The sequence below is a fragment of the Ornithorhynchus anatinus genome, chromosome 19 (assembly GCF_004115215.2).
Source record: "Ornithorhynchus anatinus isolate Pmale09 chromosome 19, mOrnAna1.pri.v4, whole genome shotgun sequence".
NCBI lineage: Eukaryota > Metazoa > Chordata > Mammalia > Monotremata > Ornithorhynchidae > Ornithorhynchus > Ornithorhynchus anatinus.
This window is the reverse complement of record NC_041746.1, coordinates 228503-256037: the sequence shown is the minus strand read 5'-3', so window position 1 is coordinate 256037 and position 27535 is coordinate 228503. Positions and strand designations below refer to the sequence as shown.

The 27535-nt window shown below is 50.5% G+C and overlaps 1 protein-coding gene across 2 annotated transcripts in view; it reads right to left on the bottom strand.

Annotated features, from left to right (window-relative positions):
- Positions 1 to 434: 434 nt before the first annotated feature.
- The window catches only part of FAM120B (family with sequence similarity 120B), a 70781-nt gene continuing 43680 nt past the window's right edge, over positions 435 to 27535 (bottom strand). The window contains exons 7-11 of one of the 2 annotated variants that reach the window (XM_029047353.2): positions 18140 to 18346; positions 16063 to 16171; positions 14843 to 14983; positions 6501 to 6561; positions 435 to 2420 (exon numbers count right to left, since the gene is read on the bottom strand). In XM_029047353.2, the coding sequence (XP_028903186.1) occupies positions 2321 to 2420; positions 6501 to 6561; positions 14843 to 14983; positions 16063 to 16171; positions 18140 to 18346 (618 nt within the window). In that variant the 3' untranslated portion in view covers positions 435 to 2320. Of the gene's footprint in view, positions 2421 to 2723; positions 2926 to 6500; positions 6562 to 14842; positions 14984 to 16062; positions 16172 to 18139; positions 18347 to 27535 lie in introns of those variants that run through there. The other variant, XM_029047354.2, reaches the window with a different exon arrangement.

Below are 27535 nucleotides of genomic sequence, written 5' to 3'. Positions count from 1 at the left end.
ATCTAGTAGCCTATTGATTATCCCCCATCCTCAAATCCCTTCTGAAATTGCATCTCCTTTTCCAGAAAACCTTCTCTGATTAATCTCGCCCCATCCCCCAACACATTTTAGCACTTCAATCAGTGGTATTTATTGAGCGCTTACTGGGTGCAGCACACTGGACAAAGTGCTTGGGAGAGTCCAGTGTATCACAGACACGTGCTCTGCCCAATCCCTGCTCCACCACTTGTCAGCTGTGTGACTTTAGGCAAGTCATTTAACTTCTCTGTGCCTCAGTTTTCTCATCTGTAAAATGGGGATTAAGACTGGGAGCCCCATGTGGGACAGGGACTGTGTCCAGCCTTATTACCGTGTATCTACCCCTGCGTTTAGAACAGTGCTTTGCATGTAGTAAGTGCTTAACAAATATAATAATTATTATTAAGAAGCTTACAGTCTAGAGGGGGAGGCAGACATTTAACAGAAATCAGTAAGTTACAGATCTGGACCTAAATGCTGTGGGGTTAAGTGCTTCACTATCACTTAAGCAGTCGGGCAACTGCATCCCCTGGATCACTTAAATGTTCCTATCCCTTGATACTCCACAGCTCCCCACTACGCGTAATTCCTTTTATCGTCCTTTCATCTCTCTCACTGGACCGTACGTTCCCTGAGGGCAAGGACTGTCTCTACTGATTTCTCGAGCATGAAGTATGGCCATGCACACAGTAAGGGCTCAGTGATGCTACTGACGGACTGACGTTGGAAGCACACCAGGCCGACCGCAATGGGAAAGGAACCTGGGGCCAGGCGGCCCCAGGCTGTAGGTCCGATTGGTGCCGACTGGCTCAGCTGGCACTCTCGACGGCTGGGGGCACAAGCTTGCCAGGTGGTGGTGCCAGGGGGAGCGGGAGGCTCCCAGCGGCTGCCCTCGAGAGGGACGGGGCCGAGGGGCCCGGTTGTTGCCAGTGTTCGGGAAGGTGAGGCGGAGCACCTGGGGAAGCAGCGAGGGATCCCCCCGGGGCTGCTGGGGACGAGGGGTGTGCAGGCATGGGGATCTCTCCCCGACGTCGACACAATGAAGACAAAAGGGGTTTAGTCTCCTCCTCCTCCGTCCCCACTGACTAGCCCGGTTGCATAACAAGATCAATGTCTCGCACAATGGCAAAGCTGTTTCTCAGATCGTCTCCTCCTGAACCAGGGTCCCGATGACAAAGGGGTCTTAAAAGAGCCTTACCCCAAATGTAAAAATAGAATGACAAAATGGAGCCCTTTCTAGCAAGAAGTAACTTTAATAAATCAAAACCAAGCAGCGGGCAGGGTGCGGTCAGCTGGTGTGCAGAGCGGTATTGTTCCCACGCCACATGGCCAGACCCGACGCCCGTCCCGCAACAATCCCTTTTTGTTGGGGCCTTTGGGAGGGTGGCCATGTTCTCGGAATTGCTGGGAAACTGGGGGCCTGCTAACTTGCTCTTCTTCTCATTGCCGGAAAATGCCTCAATGAGTTCAAAAACGAAGCCACTTAACCCAGAGTGTAAGGCACCAGAAAACACCACCAGCACCCAGCGCCGTCATCATCATCAACACCTGCATCCAGATAAGTGCCCAGAACAGATCTGTGCACAAAGCAAGACACCAAGATTTTCATACAGTAGGTGCTCAGTACAGTGCTCTGCACCCAGCAAGTTCCCAGCTATGCTCTGTGCACACTGTAGGGCCCAGGACAGTGCTCTGCACACTAAAGGTGTCCCGCACAGTGCTCTACAGACAGCCAAAGTTCAGCCCAGAAAACACCCAATAAATGGTCTGTTCACCAGTACGCACTTAATGCAGCGCTGGGCATGCAGCAGGCAGCCGGCGGTACAGTGCTTTACATGCAGTAGGCACTCACTGAGGCGCTCTGCACCCAGGAGACACTGAGCAGTCACCCAGTCCAGTGCTCTGTATGCAACAGACAGTCCAGTGCTCTGAATGCAGAAGATGCTCTACTGTGCCGTCGACGATCTAAGATCCCCATCATTTACCTCCCTACAGTGCCGTTGCCTGGCCCTCCTCGCCAAATGCCGAATCGCCTCAGTGGATCAGGAGGACTCCAGGTCCTGGCAAGGTTCCCGGGAGCCGAGAACAACCCTCATCAGCTGGTCTGCTTCAGGATCCCACGTACGAATGGAGGGTGAGTATTCATGAGTATTCATTCAGTGGGGAGTGGAGAGGGCACGATGCCCCGCGGAGCAGAGGGGACCTTCCCTATGTCCTCGGGAAGTAAGCGAGCGAGGGCCGTGTGGGGAAGGTCCTAAGCTCTGCTGGTATGCCGAGTTCCGCCAAGACTGTGTGCAGGTGCTCAATTACCATCGCTGCCACCAGTCCCGCTGCCATTTCTGTCCTTGGGGTCGAGGACGACTCCGCCACTGGTGAGACGGCAGTGGAGAGCAGGAGTGTCGCTAGGAGAGAGTCCATGACACACTGAGTCTGCCAAAATACAGTCGCGCCCCTTTCCTGAGCATGGGCCAGTGGCTAAAGGTGCATCCTGCCATCAGCAGGGAAACCCACGCCCACACTCATACGTGCGTGCACGCACAATTCACTGATTATCAATCGGTACCACTGATTGAATGATTGATCACATTCTGGCCCCTTCCGGCTGCTGGAGCTGAGGGAGGAGAGAGGGAAGGGTAGGGAAACACAGGGAGGATGGAGGAACACATGGAGGAGGGGAGAAGGGAGGGAGCGCAGGGCAGGGGAGGGAGGAGCAAACTGAGAGGGAGGGAAGGGAGGAGCAAAAGCAGGGTAAGGGATTTTAATGAACTCCCTCTTCCTCAAATCAAATGATTCATCTTGATTTCTCAATCTCGATGGCAGAAAAGAGGCAAGTCTGTTGTTTTTCGGGGCTTGATTCCCAGGAGTAACTCGTCCCTGCAGAGTTTTTCTCTGTGTCATCGGGGGTGCCTAGAAGACAAGCCACCGTGGGGGTGTCAAGGGGTGTGGGGCCAGTGGGGTGACCACATCACCAATGGCCCCTGAGGACATTCCTGGGACTCAGATTTTACATAAGATTCTTTAATGATTGTGGAAACAAAACTCGTCATTTTCCCTATGTCCTCTCCCTCTCCGCTGCAAAATGATCTTTCCCTGTAAACTTTCGAGAGCTGTAAGCTCATTGTGGGCAGGGAATGTGTCTATTATGTTATTATACTATACTCCCCCAAGCTTTTAGTACAGTGGAATGCAGTCAGGAAGCGCTCAGTAAATACGACTGACTGACTGGATGGAATGTACTTAGACAAGCCTGAATGAATACAGATGTCACAGGGTGCCTGAGCCATCAAATCAGGTCAGGCCCACGGGTTCTTCTTTTGAAATGAGTCTCTTGCTGATCTTCGCCTTCACTTGAATGAGGACCCCCACCCCCACTACATCCAGGGGTCGTCTCATCCTCATCCTCCTCAAAGGGCCTCTCTCATACCCAAAGTAAAGAACTCATTTCATACCTTCACCCATGGTGCTAGATTCACTCAAATGGCAGGAAAGACAGAGACCGACCTTCCTGAACAAAATCACCCTCTCTTGAATTTCAGGTGTTTTTAAAAATCTGAGGTATTTCATCATTGCTTGGTTATTTTTTAAGCCTCTTGACAGGATGCATTCTCTTTCTAAGTCATATATCTGCTACAAAATAGGCCAGTTACGAGGAAAATGGTCGCTTCCAGAAGCTGTAGGATGGGACTTCTGCCACGGAGAGTGGTGAGGGAAAGCCCAAGAAAGGATGTTTACCTCCAGAGGAACAGGGGAGCTGCAGGACCTTGCTTTTTACAAGACGGGACCCGGGATCCAGCTACGTGAGCCTGCATGCTTATTTTTCTGTACTACACTGGGGCCTTAGGGCTCAGCTCTGCTCTCCGATTACCTGGGATGGTCTCTCTGACTTGCAGGAATCTCTGGGAGGGGTCGGGGGAGGGTCTGGAGGAAGGGTGTGGAAAGTGCACTAGGGTGTGTCTCCCCAAGGGCTAGGGAGCCCAGAGCACAGCTTGAAAGGCATGGTGGGCAGGGAACTGAAAGAAAATGATCAAAAATGGAATGAAAAATGGTCCATCCCCACACTCCACAACATGAGCCTTGTCCTGGGAATTAGCAGGTCGAAAATAACCATGAAAGTAGCCAATTATGCAAATAGCCAAAGAGAGAGAGAGAGAGAGCGCGAGGCAGGAGTCTCTTTTGTGAGGGTGAAGTCATTAAAATATTAGGGGAATTAACCATTGGAAAACAAATATCTGGGCCTTTCCAGGAAGCAAATGGCAGGTTCCTGCCCGTTCCTTTTCCTGCCCGCCATCTACCTACTTGCCCGCCTATTCTTTTCCTGCTGCTCCACCACCACCTCTTCCTCCGGGCTTGCCCATTCTCTTCCCCAAAGGATGGGTATCAGAGAACAACTAATCCTTTGCTGGTGTCTTGGGCCCTGCCTGGGGCAGCAAGGAGCCCCCTGCAGCACCCAGGCCATTTCCCCGAATAGGCTTCCAGCACGAGATCCTGAGAGAGAAGAGGCAGCCCATTCTGAGACAGTGTCCCCCAGGCCCAAGGGACTGGAGTGGGAGTGGGTGTTTGGGTGAGGGCTCCTGTCAAGCCAGTGGATGGGGATGGGTGGGTAAGGGAAGCAGCATGGCCTATAGGACAGAGCATGGATCTGGGAGTCAGAAGGATCTGGGTTCTAATCCTAGCTCTGCCAACTGTCTGCTGTGTGACCTGGGGCAAATCACTTAACTTCTCTGTGCTTCAGTTAACTCATCTGCAAAAATGGGGATTAAGACTATGATCTACCCCAGCTTTTAGAACAGTGCTGGACACATAGTAAGTGCTTAACAAATACCATTGTAATAATAATAATAACAATAAGGGGTGGTGGAGGCCACATGGAGGGAACTTGGCAATCACTGCAGTGGCACCATTCTGGCTACATTTGTGGGCAGTAGCAAGCCCAACACCACCTTCACTGAAAATGTGGCAAAGTAGGCCATTTACCAGATTCTAGAGAGCCTAATGGGCACGCGTAATTAACTAACAGATGCATCAATCTCACTCAACCTGCTCAATCAGTTCCACCCCTCCCTTAGATCTCATGTAGTAAAAATTAAAATGGCAACTTTTCCCCTGCCCTAGATCCAAAGATACTAATTCTAAGAAAGGGGGAGAGAGACAGAGAGAGAAGAAGGAGCAAGATAAGAGTACTTATTTTCAGTTTTACGCCCAAGGGAGATGCAAAAGGAACACGAATACTTCCAAGGGGAAGAATGAACCCCAAATATTTACCCCACCTTCTTATTACTAGGAACATCTGCCTTAGAGAGAACAGGTTTATTAATCCATTAGGAAGAGCAGAATCAGAAGCCCATGCGGAGTTGGAGACCTACGACACCTTTCGGTTTCCTTTTCTGTATTTTCTTCCCCTTAGGGATGCCTGGGCGAAATGAGCCTCAGGCTTTCTAGGTTACTAAGATAAACAATACTTCCCTTCCCCTTGGGAAAACAGCAAAGGGCTGCAGTGAGGCCAACTGAGGGTTATGCTTCCACTTTCCAGGGGCCCGGATTTAGGGCTTCCCCATTCTCCCCTTTCCAGTGATTCCAGTGGCCAATTTGGGGCCAATGATCTAAAACCCCAAAGAAGTTGAGTGCCAAAAGCTGGCAGGCAACAGTGGTTTGGCCAGCCTGTGTGTGTGTGCGCGCGCGTGCATGCGCCTGCTCGGGTTGGGTGGGGGGAACTGAATTAGCCAGTTTCAGGCCCATCTGGCTTCTTGCTGGGGCTTCAACTGAGTGGAAACTGATAGGAATAGTGTTGCACCCACTTTAGGATGGGGCGAGTGGACAAACAAAGGACACACAATGCTTATAGAGAGGTTTGTGTGGGAAGATCTCAAAACAATTAAATATGGTCTCTCTCCTCCCCCTACAGCTTCCTTCCCCCCAACACCGTTTCACCAAAAGCAAAAGGGAAGTCGGGGACCTAGGTGCCAAGTTTTCAATGTGAGTGTTGGGGGGTGACGAGAGGGTGGGGCTAATGGGGTATTGGGACGGGAAGGATAGGGGGATGGTCTTGGAAGCAGCAGGCTTTGAAGAGCTGGTAGGCCAGAAAGACTGACATTTTGTGACTTTTCAGGCTGGGGAGCTAGCTATGGGGAAAACAAAAGCTTTGCCCCAATTATTGGAAACTTGGGATGGGTGAGGGAGCAGGGGATGGAGGCAGAAATGACAAGCCTATGGTCCGCATTACCCTATTAAAGTTGGAAATTCTGACTTGGGAGCCCAAGACTTTTACCACCTCCATGTGGAAATATTACAGCCCTCCTCCATGGTGGAGGTGGTTTTGGGGGGAGGGGGCATCCAGTCTCCTGGTCCTGGAGGCCCGTCCTGGAGAGTGAGGCACAGCACGGTGGGGGCAAGTAGCAGCCCAGTCCATCCGAGCCACCTCCAGGCGAGTAGAAGCTCAGCCCAATTCTCTGTTAACAAGCTGGATAGGTGTCTTCATCACTTACCATGGAGCAAATGGAAATCTCTTTCTCCTTTGTCCTCGCTCTTGGGACCGGAATCCTCTACCTGCCGAAAACATAAGACAATCAAACAGAGCCCCGTCAATCCCATCTCTCTCGGTTCACCAGGAACAAAACAGCCTGGTAAAATGCTTAGTAACTGAAGCACATAGACCGGTAGCCACCATCTTTTCTCCTGCTACATGACAAACCAGTTTATCTGCTGTCTACTTATCTTGGTCTCCGGTGTAAGGACCCTAACCAGTCTGGGTTCAGGACTGAGTGAGATAGGTTTGTTTGTGCCCGGGGCTGGGTTGTGGTGGTGGTGGTGCTGTTAATGGTATTTGTTAAGCACTTACTATGTGCCAGGGGCTGGGTTGTGGTGGTGCTGTTAATGGTATTTGTTAAGCGCTTACTACGTGCCAGGCACTGTACTAACTGCTGAGGGAGATACAAGTTAATCAGGTTGGACAAGTCCATGTCCCACATGGGGCTCACAGTCTTAATTCCCTTTTTTACAGATGAGGGAATTGAGGAATAGAGAAACGAAGTGACTTGCCTAAGGTCACACAGCAGACAAGTGGCAGAGCCAGGGTCAGAATTCAGGTCCTTCTTACAGGCCCGTGCTCTACCCACTAGGCCACACTGCTTCTCTAGCCTGTTCCGAGGTTAAATGCTGGACTAGGTTAATACCCGGTGGCCCAGCATGAGGCCTGACTGTATTTCTACCCTCTGGTTCAGCATTAGAGTCTCTGTGGATTAGTCAGATTATTGATTACCCAAATCCTGCTCAGCCTCCCCAGTCACGGTTCTCTGCCAGGGTCGGAGGAGTATTTACCTCTTTTCACCATCCTGTTGAGGGCTGGACTCGCAAACTCACGGTGGTGGATGTGAGTTTGTGTCTGTGTGTGGGCGCATGCAAACCCATGGGTGGGAGGTGCTAAGATGCAGATGTGATGCTCTAGACTACAAGTTCCTTGTGGGCGAGGAATGTGTCTACCAATTGTGTTATGTTGTACTCACCCAAGCACTTAGTACAGTGCTTTGCAAACAGTAAACGCGCAATAAATACGACTGATTGATTGAATGATTGGTGCAGACAGGGTCACTCTTTTGTCCTCGGCAGGGCCCAGCTGGCTCTGAGCCTGCTGGAAGGGGCAGGGGCTTTGCTGACAGTATCTGTGGCTGGTGTAGAGCCAGCTGGAGCTCCACGCTCAGCGGTGGCCCGGACGGCCCGGTTCTGCCCCGTCAGCGGCCGGCCGGCCAGCCTCGGGAGCGAGCCAGTTGCCGCCCCGCTCCTCCACAGTCCTGAAGTTGGGAAGTGACTAATAGAAGGGAGGGCTGTTGCCGGTTGAAAGAGCAGAGCTCTTCCTGTCAGGAAATGGGGATGAGGCCACTCCTGTTCAGCCTAGCCTCCTGACCTGCAGCCCACCAATCTAGACATCTCTGCCTGCTGGGGCCTCTCTAGGCCCTCTAGGTAGGGGAGTGTGGCCGCCAGGTAGGGGTTTGGCTAAGGAAGGGGAGCCACCTCGGTTTTCCCCAAGAGCCCCGAGTCCAATCAGCTCTGCGGCTGCCTCTTGAACCTACGTCTTGATTTATGTATTTACTTACTCACGGCCACCCTCAGCATCTGCACGCGTATGTCGACTTGCTGTTTTGAAGTCTGACTTCCCGTTAGAGGGTAAGCTCCTTGTGGGCAAGGATTGTGCTTCTGCTGGACTTCCCTAGCACTTAGTACAGTGGACTGAGCTCCGAAGGTGCTCAATAAGCACTGTTACTGCCACTAGGAAAAGTGGGAATGGAATTCCAGGAGAGGGAGCCATTCTGCCAGTCCTTCAGATGGTAGAGGAACTTGTGGGCGGGATGTTTCATGCTCCATGAACCCCTGGCCAGATTCTGACTTTTTCATCTCACCTTTCTTGGGAGTCGAGTGGGTTCCCCTCCCTCCATAGGTTCTCCCTGGACAGCCCTTCTCCATTCATTCAATCATATTTATTGAGCGCTTACTGTGTGCAGAGCACTGTACTAAGCGCTTAGTACAATGCTTCTCCAACCTTCAAGGGATTCTTCCCTTTTATTCCCTCTCTGGGCTTTTCACCACCCTGCAGTGGACCCTCTTCAAGAGACAGAGTTGGAGGAGAGAAAGAGAAGGAAACTTCAGGGTCCGTTTTGTTCCTTACTGCTATCCCTCTGGCAAAAGTGGTGGGCTAGGGAGAGAGTTGAGGCAAACACACTGGGTTTATAATAATAATATTGGCATTTGTTAAGCGCTTACTATGTGCTAAGCACTGTTCTAAGCACTGAAGCAGGCCTCATACTCTCCACGCCCCCACGCTCTGTGAGGAATAATAATCTTGGTATTTGTTAAGGGCTCACTATGTGCCAGGCATTGCGTGGGAAATAATAATAGCAACTGTGATGTTTGTTAAGCGCATACTATGTGCTAAGGACTGTGCTGAGTGCTGGAGTAGATACAATATGATCAGACAGAGTCTTTGCCACACACGAGGGACAGGGAACAGGTATTTAATTCCCATTTTGCAGATGAGGAATGAGGCACAGAAAAGTTAAATGACTCGTTTAAGGTAACACAGCAAGGAAGAGGCAGAGCAAATAGTGAGGAACTAGGAGTTTCTGTACATGCTCACACATACACACGGAGTTGATATACACCCATTCTAGGAGTTGCTGTACACACTCATTCACGTCCATACTAGGAATTGTTGCTGTACACACTCACTCAAGCACTAAGAGTAGATGGGCTCAGGCATCCGAAACCAGTTCCCCTCAAGCTTAGCAACCAAAACCTGCAAAAGCTGTTGGGGGAATTTGGTTGCCCACTATCTGTGGAATTTAACAGATTGTTTGTCACCAGCTGGGCAACGCAAAGGTATCTAACAGCAGGGAAAAGCTGAAACATTTCTCACTGTGGCTGCTGTTTTTGTTCTAAGGCCGCCTGGTTTAGTAATGCTAGCATTTAAATGGTCTCGAGGAAGCTTTGATGTTTAACACCTCCAGGAGGTGAATGGGGGCCGGGTTCACACCTCGGCTGCTACCCATTGTTTTCCCTGGGAGAGCTCTTCACCGGGCCCCATTTTAACAGGACTGACAACGACCAGAGGACAAGATGTTACAGCAGCAGCCAGAGCAGTAGCTCCCGCTGGGCTTCCCTGGACTGTAGGCCGGCTGGCCTCTCTGACCAAAATTCATCCCTAATTGTTCTATCCAGCAACATCATCAAGATTAACTCTTCCTGGGACCAGGACCAGGAAGCTTGCAGCTTCATCTTGCGGCTGATTTTTACGGGGCCCGGAAAATTCTTTTAGGAAAGAGGCCTAAGTGTACCGGCCCTGCTCTGATTCAGCTCTGGCAGAAGGGAAATTAGACTAGAAACTGACCCTAAATTTCCGGTTCTATTCTGAATCCTCTGTAACCTCTCCGAGAAGCACAGTCACCTGCCCGCAATCTGACCATCCAGTGCTCTTTGGAAGCCAAATCCAGAAAGGGAGGTCACTGGAGCCAGGGTTATTGGAAAGAAGGCCTTGTTCCCCCTGGAATTCTAACTGCAGATGGAAATTTTCTGGCCTGAAAACTTGCCTACTGGTCTCAATTAGCAAGAACCCTCATCTAAAGCATCTCCCAAAGAGGCCCTAAAAGTCTTTGTCTCCTAACCACTTAAGGCCAAACACCCCACCACACTCTCGGGAGCATCCTGCAGTCAGTTTCCTGTCCCTGTGCAATAGCATGGCCTAGTAGATGGAGCACAGGCCTGGGAGTCAGAGGAACCTGGGTTCTAAGCCAGGCTCTGCCATTTGTCTGCTGTGTGACCCTGGGCAAGTCACTTAGCTTCTCTGGGCCTCATCTGTAAATTGGGGATTAAGACTGTGAGTCCCATGTAGGACAGGGACTGTGTCCAACTGTGTTCTAACCAGAGGTTAGAATAGTGCTCGCTTAACAAATACCACTATTCCTATTATTCCATCAATGAGTGTCAACTAAAAGTGTCAGCTAGCCAGCCAGCTGTCATAGACGAGTTCAGTATTTATTAGATGCTTACTGTGTGCAGAGCACTGTACTAAGTACTGGGAGAGAATACATAGGTAAGATTTAGACTCAGACCTGTCTCTTAATAATAATAATAATGTTGGTATTTGTTAAGCGCTTACTATGTGCCGAGCACTGTTCTAAGCGCTGGGGTAGACACAGGGGAATCAGGTTGTCCCACGTGGGGCTCACAGTCTTAATCCCCATTTTACAGATGAGGTAACTGAGGCACTGAGAAGTTAAGTGACTTGCCCAAAGTCACACAGCTGACAAGTGGTAGAGCCGGGGTTCGAACCCATGACCTCTGACTCCAAAGCCCGTGCTCTTTCCAGTGAGCCACGCTGCTTCCTAGGGCTCACAATCTAAGAACAGGACAGAACTACAGATCTCCAAGTTCTGGATCAGTCTCTTAGCCTTGGTGCTCTGCTCACCGTAATACAAGGGTGTTGGGTAGGACAAGTAAGGAGGTTGAACAACAGCAGGATACCCAAATACAACAGGATGAGCTAAAATCGGGGCACCAAAAGCAAGGACAACAGAGGACTTGCTTCAGGACATTTCCTTTTTGTTGGTTTTTTAACGACATCTGTTAGGCGCTTACTATATGCCGGCCACCATTCTAAGCGCCGAAACAAAACCTTTAACAACGTTACATCTCAGCTGAAACCTGGGTGTCATCTGAAGCAGACAGGTCAGTCCAAGGCCCTGCAATTGGGACAGGTATGGCTCTTTGGGAGCAGGAGCTCCGAGAGTTTAAGACAAAGAGGCAGAAGCAAAAATGGCATTCGGCACTGTAGACGGCAAATACGTCAACACACGGGACGGTTTGTGAGTATGTGTGAGATGACAGTGTGTTTGAGGACATGGGGAGTGTGTGTGTGTGTGTGTGAGAGATGGAAATGCTACTAAATCTCACCTATGTATTCTCTCCCAGTGCTTAGTACATTGCTCTGCACACAGTAAGCACCTAATAAATACTGTGACTACTATTCTGTGACTACTGGCTGCCTGCCACTTCTAGTTGGTTCTGGCCTGTAGGAGACATTCACTGATGGAATAATAATGGTATTTGTTAAACACTTACTACGTGTCAAGCACTGTTCAAGCGCTGGGGGTAGATACAAGCTATTTAGGCTGGACACAGTCCCTGTCCCACATGAGGTTCACAGTCTCAATCCCCATTTCACAGATGAGGGAACTGAGGGCCAGAGAAGTGAAATGACTTGCCCAAGGTCACACAGCAGACAAGTGGCAGAGCCAGGATTAGAACCCAGATCCTTCTGATTTCCCAGGCCTGTGCTCCATCCACTAGGCCAGGCTGCTTCTCAATCAATCAATGATATTTTCTGAATGCTTGCTGTGTGCAGGGCACAGGACTAAGCGTTTGGGAGAGCACAGTAGAATAGAGTTGGCAGACACGATGCCTGCTCATAACGAGTTGACAGAGCCCGCTCCCTGGTGAGACACTGGCCCTGTTGGGAAGGTGTTAGTGGATTCTGGCTCTGGCCAGGCCCAACTTGGGTTCCTAAGCAATGGCTCTCCTGTCTCCATCATCAGTGGTATTTACTGGGCGCTTACCGTGTGCCGAACCCCGGGCTGAGCGCTTGGGATGGACAATACGAATAACACAAAAATCCCTTCAGGAGGAGGTTAATGACGATGCCTCATTCATTGATAGTCCTTACTGGGCACCTATTGTGTTCAGAGTGCTATATTGGGCATCTGCTGTGTGCCAAACACTGCATTAAGCGCTGGGGGAAAAGGTATAAAAATGGTCGTTCAGACACGGTTCCTGGCCCATAGTGGGTTCTGGTCAAGAATAAGGGCGGGAGGGAGGAAGGAGCAATAGTGATGGTGAAAGATGGAGTCCTTCAGTTCCGTCCCTGGGTCATTTAGGAGGAATAGGTGTTTCACAGATCCCTCTGCTGCTGGGGGCAGCCCTGGCCAACTCGTGGATCTGACCTAGGAGCGAAGCCATGTCTGCCCCCCGTGGATGTGCCTGGATAAAGTCCAGCCTGCCCAGACCACTCCCTGAAAACTGGCAGGGCTCCCCTGGGCAGAGGCCAGGGCAGTAGAAGCCTGAGCCTCAGTCATCCCCAAGAACTGCAGGGCTTGGCCTTCTAGGTTTCCACAAGGGCCCTTGCTGCTCCCGGATGCCCAGCGAGGCCAAAGGCGGGGCGGCACCCCTCTCTCAGAGACTGCTATGGGACCACATGGCAGATCCATGTGGTGGGAGCAGGCTGGTCTGCTGTCAAGCTCTGGCACAGTCAGAGCTCTGCTACCAGACTTCATCAATAATGCCTTCCCACCCATCCCCCCCAGCCGCCTGCAGGAGCAGCAAAGGTCTCCCACCACAGGGCCAGGACTCTTTTCCATGTCGAGCTCGGGCACGAGCAGCTCCCATCATCCATTCCTGGGGGGCTGGGGTGGGCAGACTGTTGTTTAGCCTCCTACGCTGAATGCCTCCCGGACTACAAGTCCAAGTAGCACCAGAGGGATTTTCAGTAAAGGGAAGCAGGTCTCTGCCCCCATCTCATTTCTGTTACAATTGGACAAGCGTCCAGATGGTGCTGCAGTCGGCGGCGGGCAGAGATACGTAGCTAGCCTGCAGCGGATCAGAAGACGGGCCACCGGAACGCTGCCCAACCAGACCCTCTGCAGGCTCTGCCTTTCTGCCCGTGGCCTTTCTGGGAGGTTTGCTCAGGGGAACGACTGACCCCCTACCCGGTCCACAGAGTCCCTGCCTCCTCCCCGCCCCCGGCACGGGTATCACTCAGGGGTTTTCACCGGGCTCCGGGCGCCCTCCTAAACAACACTCGGTGCCGTTAGGGTAGCCACTGTTTTGGAAACCAGGGCTTAGTTTTAAGGTTGCCCGAGTCAAAGAAGACACAGACTCCAGTGTCACAACGTAGATTTCAAGCCGTGACCAGGATCTGCTCACTGGGGAGACACTACTGCCTGAGAAGCTACAGTGACTTATGCGGAGTTGCCCGAGAGGTTTCAGCGTTAGGTTGTCAACAACTGTTTCCCGTTTGGGTTTCAACAGGATGGGAAGTCCTCCACGTATTTCATAGGCAAATTACCGCACACCAAAACCAGCTTAGCATGTGCATCCGAACCGACAGCATCTGCATCCCAGATGCGAGATGTAAAGGATTTGTTTTTATTTCCCAGATTACACTGTAACCCTCTTACATCGTGTGAGCCAAGTCACGGAAAAATCAGAGTCCATGTTGTTTGCTGCCTTTCATTAGTATTAAGTTAAAAGGGCATATGTGTTTAGGACTATTACTTCATTGTCGGATATATATTAAAATGGGCTAATGGTTATTATATTTGATAATTTCAGAGAAAATGAGTAAAACGCATTTTGAAGAGAGGGTGGAACGCTCTTCGAGACAAGTGAGCAGAGGCTACATATACTGTGCTTACTTTACCGTGTGGGTGAGATATACTATGCTTGTTCTACTCACATGGATAAAGGTATGCCATGCTTGATGATTTTTCTGTGGCTACATATGCCTCATTCTTGTTCTTCTCATGCGGGGCAGTGGGGGGTTTCTGTTGACCCAGAGCAGCTGCCCCCATCCTCATGCCTGCCACCGCTGGGGAGAAGACCCCTTTCCCACCACTATAACCCCACAGGAGCAGCAGGGCAGGTGGACCCAAGTCCCTGGCCAGCAGGGTAGTGTTAGGAAGGTTGGATCGGGGGCCCAAGAGTGGCCCTGAGGGATGTAATAGCCATTCCCTGGAGGTAGTAACAGATGGTGACGTTGATGGTGTCCCTGACAAATCACTGTTTCTGCTAGACTCATCCTGACTCATCCTGCCTCTTCTTTCCCAGCCGTGCTGTGCCTGCCCTCTTTTCTCCCCTCTTTTGGACCAGGTGCTCCCAGGGGCAGGGGGCGGAAGCTGGGTATGGCCCAGTATCACTGTGCCTTTGCCAGCACCCAGCAGTGTTGGCCCACAGTAAGCACTCCCCCAAGGATGATGATGATGATATTTGTTAAGCGCTTACTTTGTGTCAAGCAATGTTTTAAGCGCTGGGGTAGATACAAGATAATCAGGTTGGACAGAGTCTCCACTTTACCGATGAGGTAACTGAGGCACAGAAAAATGAAGTGAATTGCCCAAGGTCACACAGCAGACAAGCAGCAGAGCCGGGATTAGAACCCACACCCTTCTGTTTCCCAAGTCCCTGTTCTATCCTCTAGGCCAGTGGATGTCAGAAACCGATAAGTAAATGGAGAAACACACGTGCGGCAAATGTTCTCCCGTGTCACCCGACGCGTGGGCATTTTTACCTGGATGAAGGGCCGGCGATCCAGCAGGAGAAGGTAGAGGGCCTCGCCCGGGGAGACTTCGGTCTGGACGGTGACGCGGAGGAGCAGAGTGAGGCTGCCAGGACAGCTGAGCATGGGATTCCCACATCCTCTCTTGTACTCCTGGGAGGACCAGAATGAGCCGATTAATAAGCCCCAGAGGTAGGACTTCGCCCCGCTAAGTAAACTTCACTCGAACCTGCTTGGTAAGGTGGGGCCAAGTTGGTTTGGGAAACACAGCCAGGCTTTATGGCCAGGTACTTGGAGACTGGGAAGCCCAGCTTGATCCAATCTCGGAGAGGTCCCCAGCCCACGCTGACCACACCTCCTTGCCCAGATGCCCAAGGTTCCAGAATAGCAAGGTGGGGTGATCAGGGTTGAAGGAAACAGGAACTGACAGGAGACAGTTGCTTCTTCTTTTTTTTAATGGTATTTAAGCACTTACTCTATACCAGGCACTGTACTAAGCACTGGAGTAGATACAAGCTAATCAGGTTGGACACAGTCCCTGTCCCACATGGGCCTCACAATCTTAATCCCCATTTTACAAATGAGGTAACTGAGGCTTAGAGAAGCTAAGTGATTTAGGCAAGGTTACACAACAGACAAGTGGCGGATCCGGGATTAGAACCCAGGGATTAGAAGAGTGCCTGAAACACAGTAAGCGCTTAACAAATATCACAATTATTAGGTTCTTCTGACTTCCAGGCCCATTCTCTATCCGCTAGGCTACGATGCTTCTCTGCTTTTTCCTTGCGACTAGGTGGACACCAATGGCTGCTGGGATTGGGAAGCAGCGTGGCTCAGCGGAAAGAGCCTGGGCTTTGGAGTCAGAGGTCATGGGTTCGACTCCCGGCTCTGCCACTTGTCAACTGTGTGACTGTGGGCAAGTCACTTCACTTCTCTGTGCCTCAGTTCCCTCATCTGTAAAATGGGGATTAACTGTGAGCCTCATGTGGGACAACCTGATTACCCTGTTTCTACCCCAGCGCTTAGAACAGTGCTCTGCACATAGTAAGCACTTAACAAATACCAACATTATTATTATTATTGGGATTGGGGCAGCTTCGGGCCAGGAGAAGAAAAAGGAGGACCATCAAGCTCTGCAAGACTGGAAACTCCTTGAAGACAAAGATCATACTAATTCAAGATTCTCACTGACCCGTGTTCTCATGTCTGATCGAACATCCAGTCGTGCCCACCTGTGTTGAATACAACCCCTCTCTGTCTGCTCAGAACAGTTCTGTTCTTCATGTTGCAGGTCTTGCAAATGAGGGACGTCAGGTGTTGGAACTCCGTCAGCCAAAGTTTCTGAAACAGATACAGATTTCAGTCACTGAGTTGGGGACAGCCTGCTTCTTTTCTCCAGTGACTCCTTGCGTTGGTAAACCAGGTTCCCAAACATCCGGCTGGTTCTGTTGCATGTCCTATGCTGCCCCGTTACTGATCACTTGGCATGCTGATTTCAACAAAATCATTTGGGCAGAGATGAACTCTTAGCTAACGGTCATGTTGCCCACCCTCTAGAAAAAGCTTTCCCATTTCCGACAAGACGCTGGCAATTTCTAAACAACATTCTTCTCAACCTAGAAATTGTTTCAGCTCTTTAAGTAGACTGCCCCTCAGGACTTTTCTGTTTGTTTCAGCATTCAAATTCTGCTGAATTGCAGGTTCATTAAAGGACTACATCAAAGTCATCTAGCAAGTCAGTGACAGATTTAGAAACTGGTCTCCAACTCCCCACTTCCAAGCTTCCGCCCTAATTGCTAAGTCACTGCTGGTCACAGGGACCAAGTCAACTGGCCCCCGCCTCCTCCAAAGTGTTGAGAAGCAGCATGGCCTAAGGGAAGGAGCATGGCCTTGGAAGTCAGAGGACCTGGGTTCTAATCTCACCTCTGTCAAATGCTTTGTTGCGTGACCTTGGACAAGTCAACCTCTCTGTGCCTCGGTTCTCCGGTTCTTTCTCCTACTTAGACCGGGAGCCCCATGTGGAATGGGGACTGTCCAACCTAATTAACTCGTATCTATCCCAGTGCTTAGAACAGTGTTTGACACATAGAAAGCACTTAACAAATATCTAGAAAATAAGAAAGAGGAAGGGCGAGCCCAAGAGAGGAGACTCAGCTATGGAAGTTCTATCAACCAAGCCCTCCTCAGAGAGCTCTCTGCTACTGACACTCCCACCCCTGTCTCCCGCCATCCAAGGAACCCTCTCACCTCAGTGCATTTCTCTTGTTGCTGATGGGGAACCAGAGTTTATGTGAAGCTCAGAGAACCCTTCCTCAGTAACACCCTACCCCACCCCCACCACCCAGAGTTCGGGTGGGAAAGGAGCAGTGGGGGAAGCATTTATGCTTTTTCTCCAAAACTGAAACACAAGGCTCTTTATCTGGGTTTGTTGTTATGATCTTTGGCTAGATCGGAATTGTCATGCTTATTGTTTGAAGAGTGGGAAGCTGAGGCCAAGAGAGCTTAGCTTGAGGCCGTGCTTTGGACGCCTTCCAGGAAATGTGCACCGACCGACCTGAAGAAGTTGGAAGAGCATCCTAACCAACCACCGCAGAATGCCGCTGCAGAGTCCCACCTCCCCGGGCGGACTGCCGGCAGCCCGCCCGACTAACCAGTCACCACCCCTCCGACGCCAACTGTTGGATGACTCTAGAAGTTCCGCTGGCAATCTCTGCGGCGTAAAACCGTCATTCAAACAGGGCAAAAGAATGTAAAGGTCTTGAAAAATTCAAAATAGGCTGGACTGAGGTGGGCCCCCCTCCCCATAATAGAACTGTCAGTGCCTTGAAATTGCCTTAAATATTGCAGCAGCAGCATTTCTTCCAGGCATGCCAACACGAGGCACACATGGCATGTATTTAGTCCAGGGCTTTTACGGAATGGCATCATGCTGCGTTACAATGGCCGGGACTCAAAACAGAGGGATGAAACAGCAGGGCTTCACCAACAGCCCCTTTGCGGTTTGCATGCAAAAGTCTGGGGCACCCAGGGGACATCATTTTCTCTGGTGGACACCTCCAGTGGACATGATTTTCCAGGTAAGATGTTTGGTTTCCTAATTTGGTTTCTTGAATTGGAAAATGGGGTCACTCTTTGCACCTCTTAAAAACCACCGTGGCTGTGCTCGAGAAGGGTCTGGGGGACCTCCTGTGAAGCCTCAGTGGGGTTCCCCCAGGGACTTCTGTAGGGAGCCCATGTAGACGGCCTTGTAAATACAAGGCTTTTTTGATTCAGCGACGACAACATATAGCCAATAATGGGTTGACTCACATTGCCTTCTAAAAGCTCATGTGGGGACTGTCCGCTGTGTGACTGCTGGTACTTCTGTTGGAAAAGTTTCCCATCGAACACTTGCCAGGGCATCAGATCATCCATGCGGAAGGGACCCCCACAAGTACTGTTGGCTAAAACCAACGTGCTGAGGCCGCGAATGAAGAGAGAACCAAGGTGAACCGCTCTTGAGTCCACATAGGCAAGCTGTGGAAATTGAACACACAAAACAAGATCCAACAATTATCTGGAATTGGAATCAATCATTCAATCAATGGTTTTATAAGCCCTTACTGAATGTACTAAAAAAGCACTTGGGTGAGGACCCCTGAAGCGAAACACTTGCTCCCTGTCCTAAAGGACTCGCCATCCAATGGGGAAGGCAGAGAGGCCAAAATTATTTACAAATAAGGGCAAGGGGAGAACAAGGAAATAAGCAAAAGCATTCATTCATTCATTTAATCATATTTATTGAGCGTTTACCATGTGCAGAGCACTGTACTAAGCGCTTGGAAAGTACAATTTGGCAACCAATAGAGACAATCCCTACCCAACAACGGGCTAACAGTCTAGAAGCACCAAGGTCTGAGGATGAAGTAGCGGGACAAATCACTGAATATACCATATTAATGTCTGTCTCCTTTCCTAGACTGTAAGCTCATTGTTGATAGGGAAAATGTCCACCAACTCCCAGGTGCTTAGTACAGTGGTCTGCACATAACTAAGCCCTCAATATATGCCATTGATTGAATTGTGGAATTGCTGAGGATGGGTATAAACACATACGTGTCAAGGGCGGTTCAGGGTTGATATGTCTTGGGGTCTTGGGTGTTAACTGGGGAGAGGTTTCTGAAGGAGGTTTTTAGGAAGTCTTTGAAGATGGGCAGAGGGGTGGTCTGAAGAATTCAATAGGGGACAGAGTTTCCAGCCGGAGGAACAACATAAGCCAGGGTTTGGAGGTGGGAGAGTCAGGATTGAGTTACGGAAAGAAGCTGTGCTTGGGAGGAGTGAAGAGTGTGAGCGAGGGAGAAGTGGATGAAGAAAGTTGGTGGAAAATCTTGAAGTCAGATAGGGAGAGAAACTGGAATAGAGTCTGTGGGTATGGGGGTGGTGTCACACATAAAGCACTGTGCCCAAGGAAGGGAGTCAGTCTCACCATGTAATAATTCTGATCATCTGTGATGGCCTCCTGAGCAGCCCAATCAAGTTGGGCTAAAAGCACAGCTGAAATCATTGAACTTATTGCCATGAGGCTTTTGGGGCTCTTCAACCTACTTGAATGGCAGGGTTTTTCCCTCGACTAGAAAAAAAGGGTGTGACTAGACAGTGAAGAGAAAGGGGTGATAGGTGGTCTGTGTTGGGAGACACAGGGGCTTCAGAAATAAAGATGGGAGTGTCAGGGGTGTTGGACGGTCCATTCTTAATCATGAAGGTGGGTGTTCATGAGGGTACCCAGTCAATCAGTCGTATTTATTGAACACTTACTGTGAGCAGACCACTGTAGCACTTAGAAGACTACAGCGTAATAGAGTTGGTAGACATGTTCCCTGCCCACAAGGAGCTGACAGTCTGGGGGGGAGGGAATTCAATAATCAATAGAATTAATTATTTAGGACAATAAAATAATATAAATCAATTGTAGATATGGAGATTAGTACTGTGGGGCTGAGGGTGGGGCGAATAAAGGGTGCAGATCCAAGTGCCAGGGTGACACAGAAGGGAATGGTAGAAGAGGAAATGAGGCCTTAGTCGGGGAAGGCTTCTTGGAGGAGGTGTGTTTCTAATAAGGCTTCAGCTAGGGGGTCACGTAACAGTCCGTCCAGGTATCCTGGTGCTGCCGACAGGGACAATGATAATAATAGCGACGGTGTTCGTTAAGCGCTTACTATTTGCTAGGCACTGTACTAAGAGCTGGGGTGGATACAAGCAAATTAAGTTGGACACAGTCCCTGTCCCATGTGGGGCCCACAGTCTCAATCCCCATTTTACAGATGAGGTAACTGAGGCACAGAGAAGTGAAGTGACTTGCCCAAGGTCACACAGTAGGCTCGTGCTCTACCGCTACACCTTGCAGCTCGACCTGCTAAAACAGTACTTATGTTTGGAAATCTCTGTAAGCAGGATCAGTTGAGGGCAAAGGACACTCAGGCAAGTGCACCGTGAGGGGAGATTACTCCCCGAAGGAGGGGCTCAGAGCCATCAAAGAGAGCATCTCCAGAGGATTGTCCTCTCTTTTCCCCGGCCCCCTTCCTAAGGGAGGGGCCCCGTCAGGCACTTCCCACCTTGTCTTAAGCAGTACTCCCATATGGACCCTACGGCCTGGAGGCCTACGCTCTACCTTGGTCATTTTGACACTCTTGATTGCCTTTCAATGTTCAAATCCCCAGGCTGTTAAATAGCTATAAAATACTAAACCTGAGACTTAAAAATCAGACATTCCAAGACCTGAATTCTTGGATTCTGCCCACTCGGTTCCTTTTAGGCTAATGTTCACTGAGCCTTGTTCTCATCTCTCCTGCCCTCAACATCTTGCTCAGGCCCTCCCCACTGCTTGGAACTCCAGCCCCCTTTCACATCCGCTGGATGGAGCACCGCTCTCCCCATCTTTCAAGTCTTTCTGAAATCACAGCTCCTCCAGGAGGCCATCCACACTTAATTTTTAATCTCTGCATTTTATAGCCCCTCAACTGTCACTTTAGCATTTCCAGGTCACCTAAGCTCTCATGTACTCACACCTCCTATTAACTCTACCTTCCTAAGTGCTGTGTAGGGCCCTGCAGAGTGTAAGAGCTCAACAACTACTATTGATTAACAGAGTGAAGATTTGAAATATCCTCCCCTTCACAACAAAAATGGGCACATTTAATAAGCTGACGTTCTTTTATAATTTAAATAACCTCCACTTATCAGCCAAGCCACACTGTCACTCTAGCTGGCGTTCCGGCTGTCCTTTCCTAAACTGAGGGGAGACAGATACACAAAACAATAGTGTCTGGCAGCATAAACCAGAGGTGTTACAAGCCTCCTTACTCCTTACAACTCTCCTAGTGCCTTGGACTATGGATGCAGTGTACGCACCTCATTTGTACACCAATTGCCCAATCGGCCTGAAAAGCATTTGCAGCCCTTAGTCTGCAGAAGAGAAATGAATCACTTCCTGCTCCAGTGTTACTTAGTCCCTTTCTAATGGTTAGCACTGAGGGCACAGCACCGAGTTTGAAGAGTTGGTAGGCTTGATCTAGAGTCCTGGGAGGTTGCTTGTGCTCACAGGAGAACCCTTAGGTTATAATAATTAAGGTATTTATTAAGAATTCACAAGGTGTTAAACGCTGGGGTTAATACAAGGTTATCAGATTGGACACGGTCCCTATCCTATCTTACCATCATCTACCTATGCTCACTTTGTAGAGGAAGAAACTGCGGCCCAGAGAGGCTAGGTGACTTGCCTATGATCACCCAGCAGCAGCCGGCGGCACAGCTGGGCCTAGAACCCGAATCTTCTGGCACCCAGCCCGGAGCTCTCTCCATCGGGATAATAAAGGTAAAATGCTGCACGGGGGCCAACTGTAAATGGTAAACTTACAAAAAGCTGAGCCTTTTTTGGGCCATCTTTCTGGCAACCATGGGACCGGGCCCAGCGGCCCCGTGACTCTGGCAGCCTCTTCGGAAGGCCCCAGTCTGCCAGCCAGGTGTGCAGTGACAACCTTACCGCCAGCTGATTCAGCTCCCAGGTCCTCGCTTTCTTTCTAATTTTAATTCAATCTTTGCCACAGGCTATTTTTCAGGTTGTGTCAACTAGGGAAAACTTCCAAAGCTGAAATGATGCATTTATGGAAAGTTTACTCCCTGATTGCTTTTATATCTCAGTACCAAGAATGAAACTTCTTACTGGACAAAGAGAGCTCCACAGAGAATCAGATTCCTGCTCTGAGGTCCTATTGGCACCCCTGGGGGAAGCTCAGAGGCTGCAACTTTGTGTCTATAAGTGTCAAATTTGTGCACAGGACAATAACGGTCTGATCTTTGCCCTTCTGGAGTTTGAAATCCCTGGTGGGGGTGAAGAGGGCAAGCCCCAGACTTTAAATAGGAAAACAATCTGGAAGCAGCATGGCCTAATGGTTAGAGCACAGGCCTCGGAGTTAGAAGGATCTGGGTTCCAATCCCATCTCTGCCACTTGTCTGCTGTGTGACCTTGGACAAGCCACTTAACGTCTCTGGGGCCTCAGTTACCTCACCTGTTTAATGGGGATTAAGGCTATGAGCCCTATGCGGGACATGGACAGTGTCCAACCTGACTAGCTTGTATCTACCCCAGCGTTTAGTATAGTGTCTAGCACATAATAAATTCTTAACAAATGCCATTAAAAAAGACTAGAGAAAGTAGTGAGGTAAACTTTCCGGGTTCACCGAGATGCCCTATTCCAAAGCGTGGGGGCATCTGGTCAGGGTGGGCAATCTGGGCAGGGTTCAAAGAAGAGGTGGTTTTTTGAGAGGATTACAGGAAGGGAAGAATACCACTGGATTAGGTGGGAAAGTGGAAGGGTGACCCAGACCTGCTAAATGGCGGAAGGTGGCAGGTTTCATCCAGATTCTGGCCCACTTCTCCCTGACAACCTCTGGACAGGGTGCTAAGAAATGGTCCTTTCTTCTGTTTTGTGGGAAGCCGCTCCCACACGTTCCTCATGGTACAACCTGGGGATTCGTTGGAAAGAAGGCCCCCTTCTACTTCGATGGGGTTTCGGGTAAAGTGTTTTCCCAGACTACCTTGCATCGGTGCCCTATATATAGGCATAGGCAGGCACAACAAGTTCTTGCAGGCCTACCTATATGGAGAAAGGCATTTAGGAAGGATGACAGCAACTTGCAGGAAGAACCCGTCGCAGCAGCCCCCAGCTGGGCATGGGTACTGCCGGTTACTCTCAGAGGGAGGAAGGAAAACAATTCACAACCCCACGACGGAGCAGAAGGCATGACCCTTCAGGGTTTAAAACTGTGCAAACCCTGTCAATCAATCAACTCATATTTATTGAGCGCTTATTGTGTGCAGAGCACTATACTAAGCACTTGGGAGAATGCAATGTAACAGGCTAGTAGACTCGTTCCCTGCTTACAAAGACTTTATAGTTTAGATGGGGAGAACAATCTAGAGGGGTATCTTTCTGGAAGCACGAAGCCACCCAGTGAGGTCACAGGGGATCTAAATGGTTTCTGGCTTGCTAGTGAGCCTGCGCCCCTTGGAATTATCTCTGCAAATTTCATACTCCTTAAGAACGATAAGAGGCAGCATGGGTTTTCTAGGTATGCGCTGAGCCTTTCGCAATGTTTACTCTTGCTTCTTGCCGATTACAACTAGCTCTGTCCTCACAGCTGCTTATTAGTCTGCATTGGAGGGAAAATAAAGACCCACCAGCCAACAACAAACACCATTCCGAAAGGCTCCGCACAGGCCAGAACCTGCCAACACCTGGTGATCTCCATCAGGGCGGGAGAGGCGATGGAAAGAGATGAAACCTGACCTGGGGCCACTGGGTGGCTGAAAGAGAAACCCAAGCCGAGTGACTACACTCCAAGAAGGCCGACACACTTGGGCAGCAGACGGGCTCACTTTGGATCTGTTGGTCCCTAGACAGCATCGCCTGTGTACCAGGGTGTGTGTGTGTCTTGGAGGGGAGGGTGTCAGGACGGGGCAGCTCACCAGTCAATCAAACTGATTGACTGAGCACCTACCGTGTGCAGAACACGCAACCAGGCACTCGGGGACCCCTTGGCTGCACAGAATGCCTGGCCCACCTGCCCTCTCTCTCTCTCCCTCCCCTCACCCCCCCCCAACCTCTCACCCAACCCTTGGACAAGTAACTGGATCTCAAGTGGGAAAGGCGAGGCCTGTCAACGCGGAGAAAAGGTCCTATTTCTGGACCCTGCCAGGAAAAAAAAAATGAATGTGAATCCATTTTGACCTTTATAAGCTCGGGAAGAAAAGAGGTGAGTCAGGTGGGCTCCTGAGGCCCTTTTGGGCTTCCTCGAAGGTAGTTGGGTTGTTATCTCCTACATTTACATCCCTCTGGGGAAGGCAACCGAGGGAGACAAGAGAGATGTACCATTTTTTGCCCATAGGTCAGATAGAGGTGTGTGGCTCTGGCCAGCTGCAAGATACCCCTGCTCTTAAGCGGTGACCAGGGTTTGGGCTGCAGGAGCCCTCCGAGGGAGGACCGAGAAGGATGCTCCCTCCCTGTGGCTCCACCCGGTATGTTCCCGTCTGCCCTGCCCTCTGCCAACGCACTGGCATGGGCACGCATGGCATTTGCTTCCTGTGTTCAGAGAGGGCCGTATGGGCCCTTGGGGAATGCACACTTCGGGCAGGTTTTCTGGCAAATCCACTTTTCGCAGTGGCTCTAGGGCTGTTTCCCTGCCCGTTGGCTGGGGTCCATGTGGAAGGAGGAATCATCACACTCCTCCTGGTCAAGCCAGGGGCCACCTCCCGGTCAGCCGGGGAGCGGGGATCGTTGCTGGCAACCGGAGGCTCGTGGACATTTTTGTGAAAAGGCTCCTTTTCTTGGAATGACAGGAGTCTCCAGTCTGCCCAGTGCCTAGTGAACACGAGGACAAGATGACTAACGAAAGCTAAACAGAGCTCGGGAGGTCAGAGGAAACACAAAGTCGACATATCCTCTGGGGATATAACGTGATGTCGATTTTCCAGCAACAGCGAAAGTTGAATAGCAAATTGTCTACTGTTAAAATAAAATCCCCGGGGCCCCACCGGAAAAGGGTTAAAGACCCACGGTGCCACAGGGAAGGCCTCTAGGAGTGGGGCAGGATGGAAGTGGGGGGTTACTCCTTCAATGTCTCAGATTGATGAAAGCTTTGGCCTCTCTCTCGCCTCCCTGCCTCCTCAAATCGAATCAATCAATCAAAGTGGTCGCTATTTTGGAAACACGCGTAAGGTGCCTTTGGGTCAGGCACCGGGCAGAGCTAACCCCTTCCTGCTTGAGTCCCAGGGGGAGGACCAGTAGCACCAGCAGCCGCTGCTGCCCACCAGAGGGGTGGAAAAGGCAGCGAGTCAGAATAGGGTGGAGGAGGTGGTTGAGGGTGTGGGGGTCCTTCAAAGGCATCTGATGGGAGGGCGGAAACTAGAAAAACCAGTTTTTAATGTTCCTAATGCTTCATGGTAAATATTTAACAGTAAACAGCTCACTGTTTGGTGTTTATATGCTAAGTAAGGTTCATTTGCTGAGGTTTATTGGTGGTTGTGTAAAGCGATACTTGTGTGGGACATAACTGCTCTTCTCAGTAAAGCCAAACACGAAGAGAACCTCAAGCCAGTTTCCACCATTATCCCAGCAGGCACGGAGGGCACAGGGGCACGGGGCTCCAGCCTTACAGAGTGGCCACAAACACTGAGTTGTTGATTCCTCCTGGGACAGGGAAATAACCCCTGCGCCTTCAGCTCAACACCCCTGGCTTGCTGCGAGTTGGAGATTCATTCCTCTTTAGCAGGCCCCGGATGGCCGCTACTGTAGGGATAAGTGGTCCTGTAGGAACCCCGGCACGGAGGGGCAGGTGTTCTGATAACAGGACACTGGAAATGGTAAAAAGATAGAAGCTGAAAACAGGTGGAAAGGAATGAACGGTAGGAGGGCATAAGGTAATGGCTTGGCTTCTATTACAACCAGAATCGATCCTTATTGAATTTGGATCAAAGGAGTCCAAAGTCTTCGGGAAAGTTTATAAAAAATGATTTACGGGCGGCAGAGCCCATTACCCACGCCAACCATCTGCTTCCAGGCAACACACCCAGCAGCTGTATCCAGGTCATAAACACGCTTTCAAATTAGCATTGATTTTGCATAAACTGCCTCCCTCTTCCTCCCTTGAAAAACCCCATTCTGGGTTCAGGCATTGATTTCCTTTTGCAAATGACCCTGCTGCTGCACCGTGAAGCCACAGGCGCGTGGAGAGGACCCGGACAACCGTGTGAGGCCCAGAAAAGTCATCTCCTCCACCTCATTAGGAGGAGCTGTGCCCCAAGACTGAGCTCCGACACACTCCAAACCCGCTCCGTTCCCTGCCGCCGTTCCTCCTGAACTATCTGCCTCCTGTTCCCAAGTGAGTTCTCTTTTCTGGACCAAACGACTATGGTCCACGGGACTGGAGAGGAACTTCTCCCAAAGCGCCATCCTTCCACAGTCAGGATGCCCTGGCCCATGCTGGCCGGGGTCTTCTCTCTCTCTCTCTCTCTCTCTCACTCAAAAGGAGGGAAGACGGAGGCCCACCCGGACCACATAACCTAGCCCTGACAGGGCCTCCTGAGACCCCCCCCCCAGCCCCCACGCCAGCTCTGGCTGGAGGGTCTTTTGGGTGGAATTCCACTCCAAGAACTCTGACTGCTCTCTGGCCTCAGGGGTCCCCTGGGGGTGACCCTTGGCCAAGTCTACATCCAGCCCGTGTCCTCACCAATGCCGTCGGCAGTGACGGTGGAGGGTCTTCAGAGCAGCCTGAATTGTAAAGAGGAGAGTGGTAGTGCTCCTCAGGTTTCTGGGGCTTTTGGCCTCAAAAGGACCCACCATAGGTCCCGGGGCAGAAGCACCACTTGGGAGCTGGGGGTGGGACCCCCGTTTTCCCCTCAGGCCGGTCCCCCCCTTGACCGTCACCGAAGGGGCCCAGACCTCCACACCTCCAGACGGTCAACTTCTTGGCCGGCCTGGCCGGCTTCCGAGGTAGGGATCCCGGTGGATCTGTCTGAGGTCTAATTGGCTCTAATTGGCACACTCGGAGCTGAAATGTTCTTTAGCTTGCAGGCCAGTGGCACTCAAAAAGGGGAGAATTCCCCCACCCTGTGAAAACATCAAAGCAATCACTTCCAATCTAATCCTTGCAACCAAATACCTAATGACCAGCATGAGCAAGGGGAACAGCTGGCCTAATGGAAAGAGCACGACCTGCAGGTCTGGGAGTCAGAGGACTTGGGTTCTAATCCCAGCTTCTCTGCTTGTCTGCTGTGTGACCTTGGGCGGGTCATGGAGCTTCTCTGGGCTCAGTTCCCTCATCTGAAAACTGGGGAAAAAGACAGTGAGCCCCATTTGGGATAGGGACTGTGTCCAAATCGATTATCTTGTATCTATTTGAATGTTTCATAGTTCCTAGCTCATAGTGAATGCTTAAAAACAAACAGTTCTTGGAAATATAGCTTCTTCCTTCTTCCTGAATGACCCCTGCTAAAAGCCCTTAGCAAGAAGTTCAGATTTTGACAATGTGCCCCAAGACGGGTACAGTGAAGGGAGTTGAGATGCGAGGCCGGGGAGAGGAAGAGATGCAGGAGAGAGGGAGTGAGGAGGTGAATGACATGGAGAAAGTGTTTGCAAACTAGGAAAGGACCAGAAATGAAAAGGAGGAGAG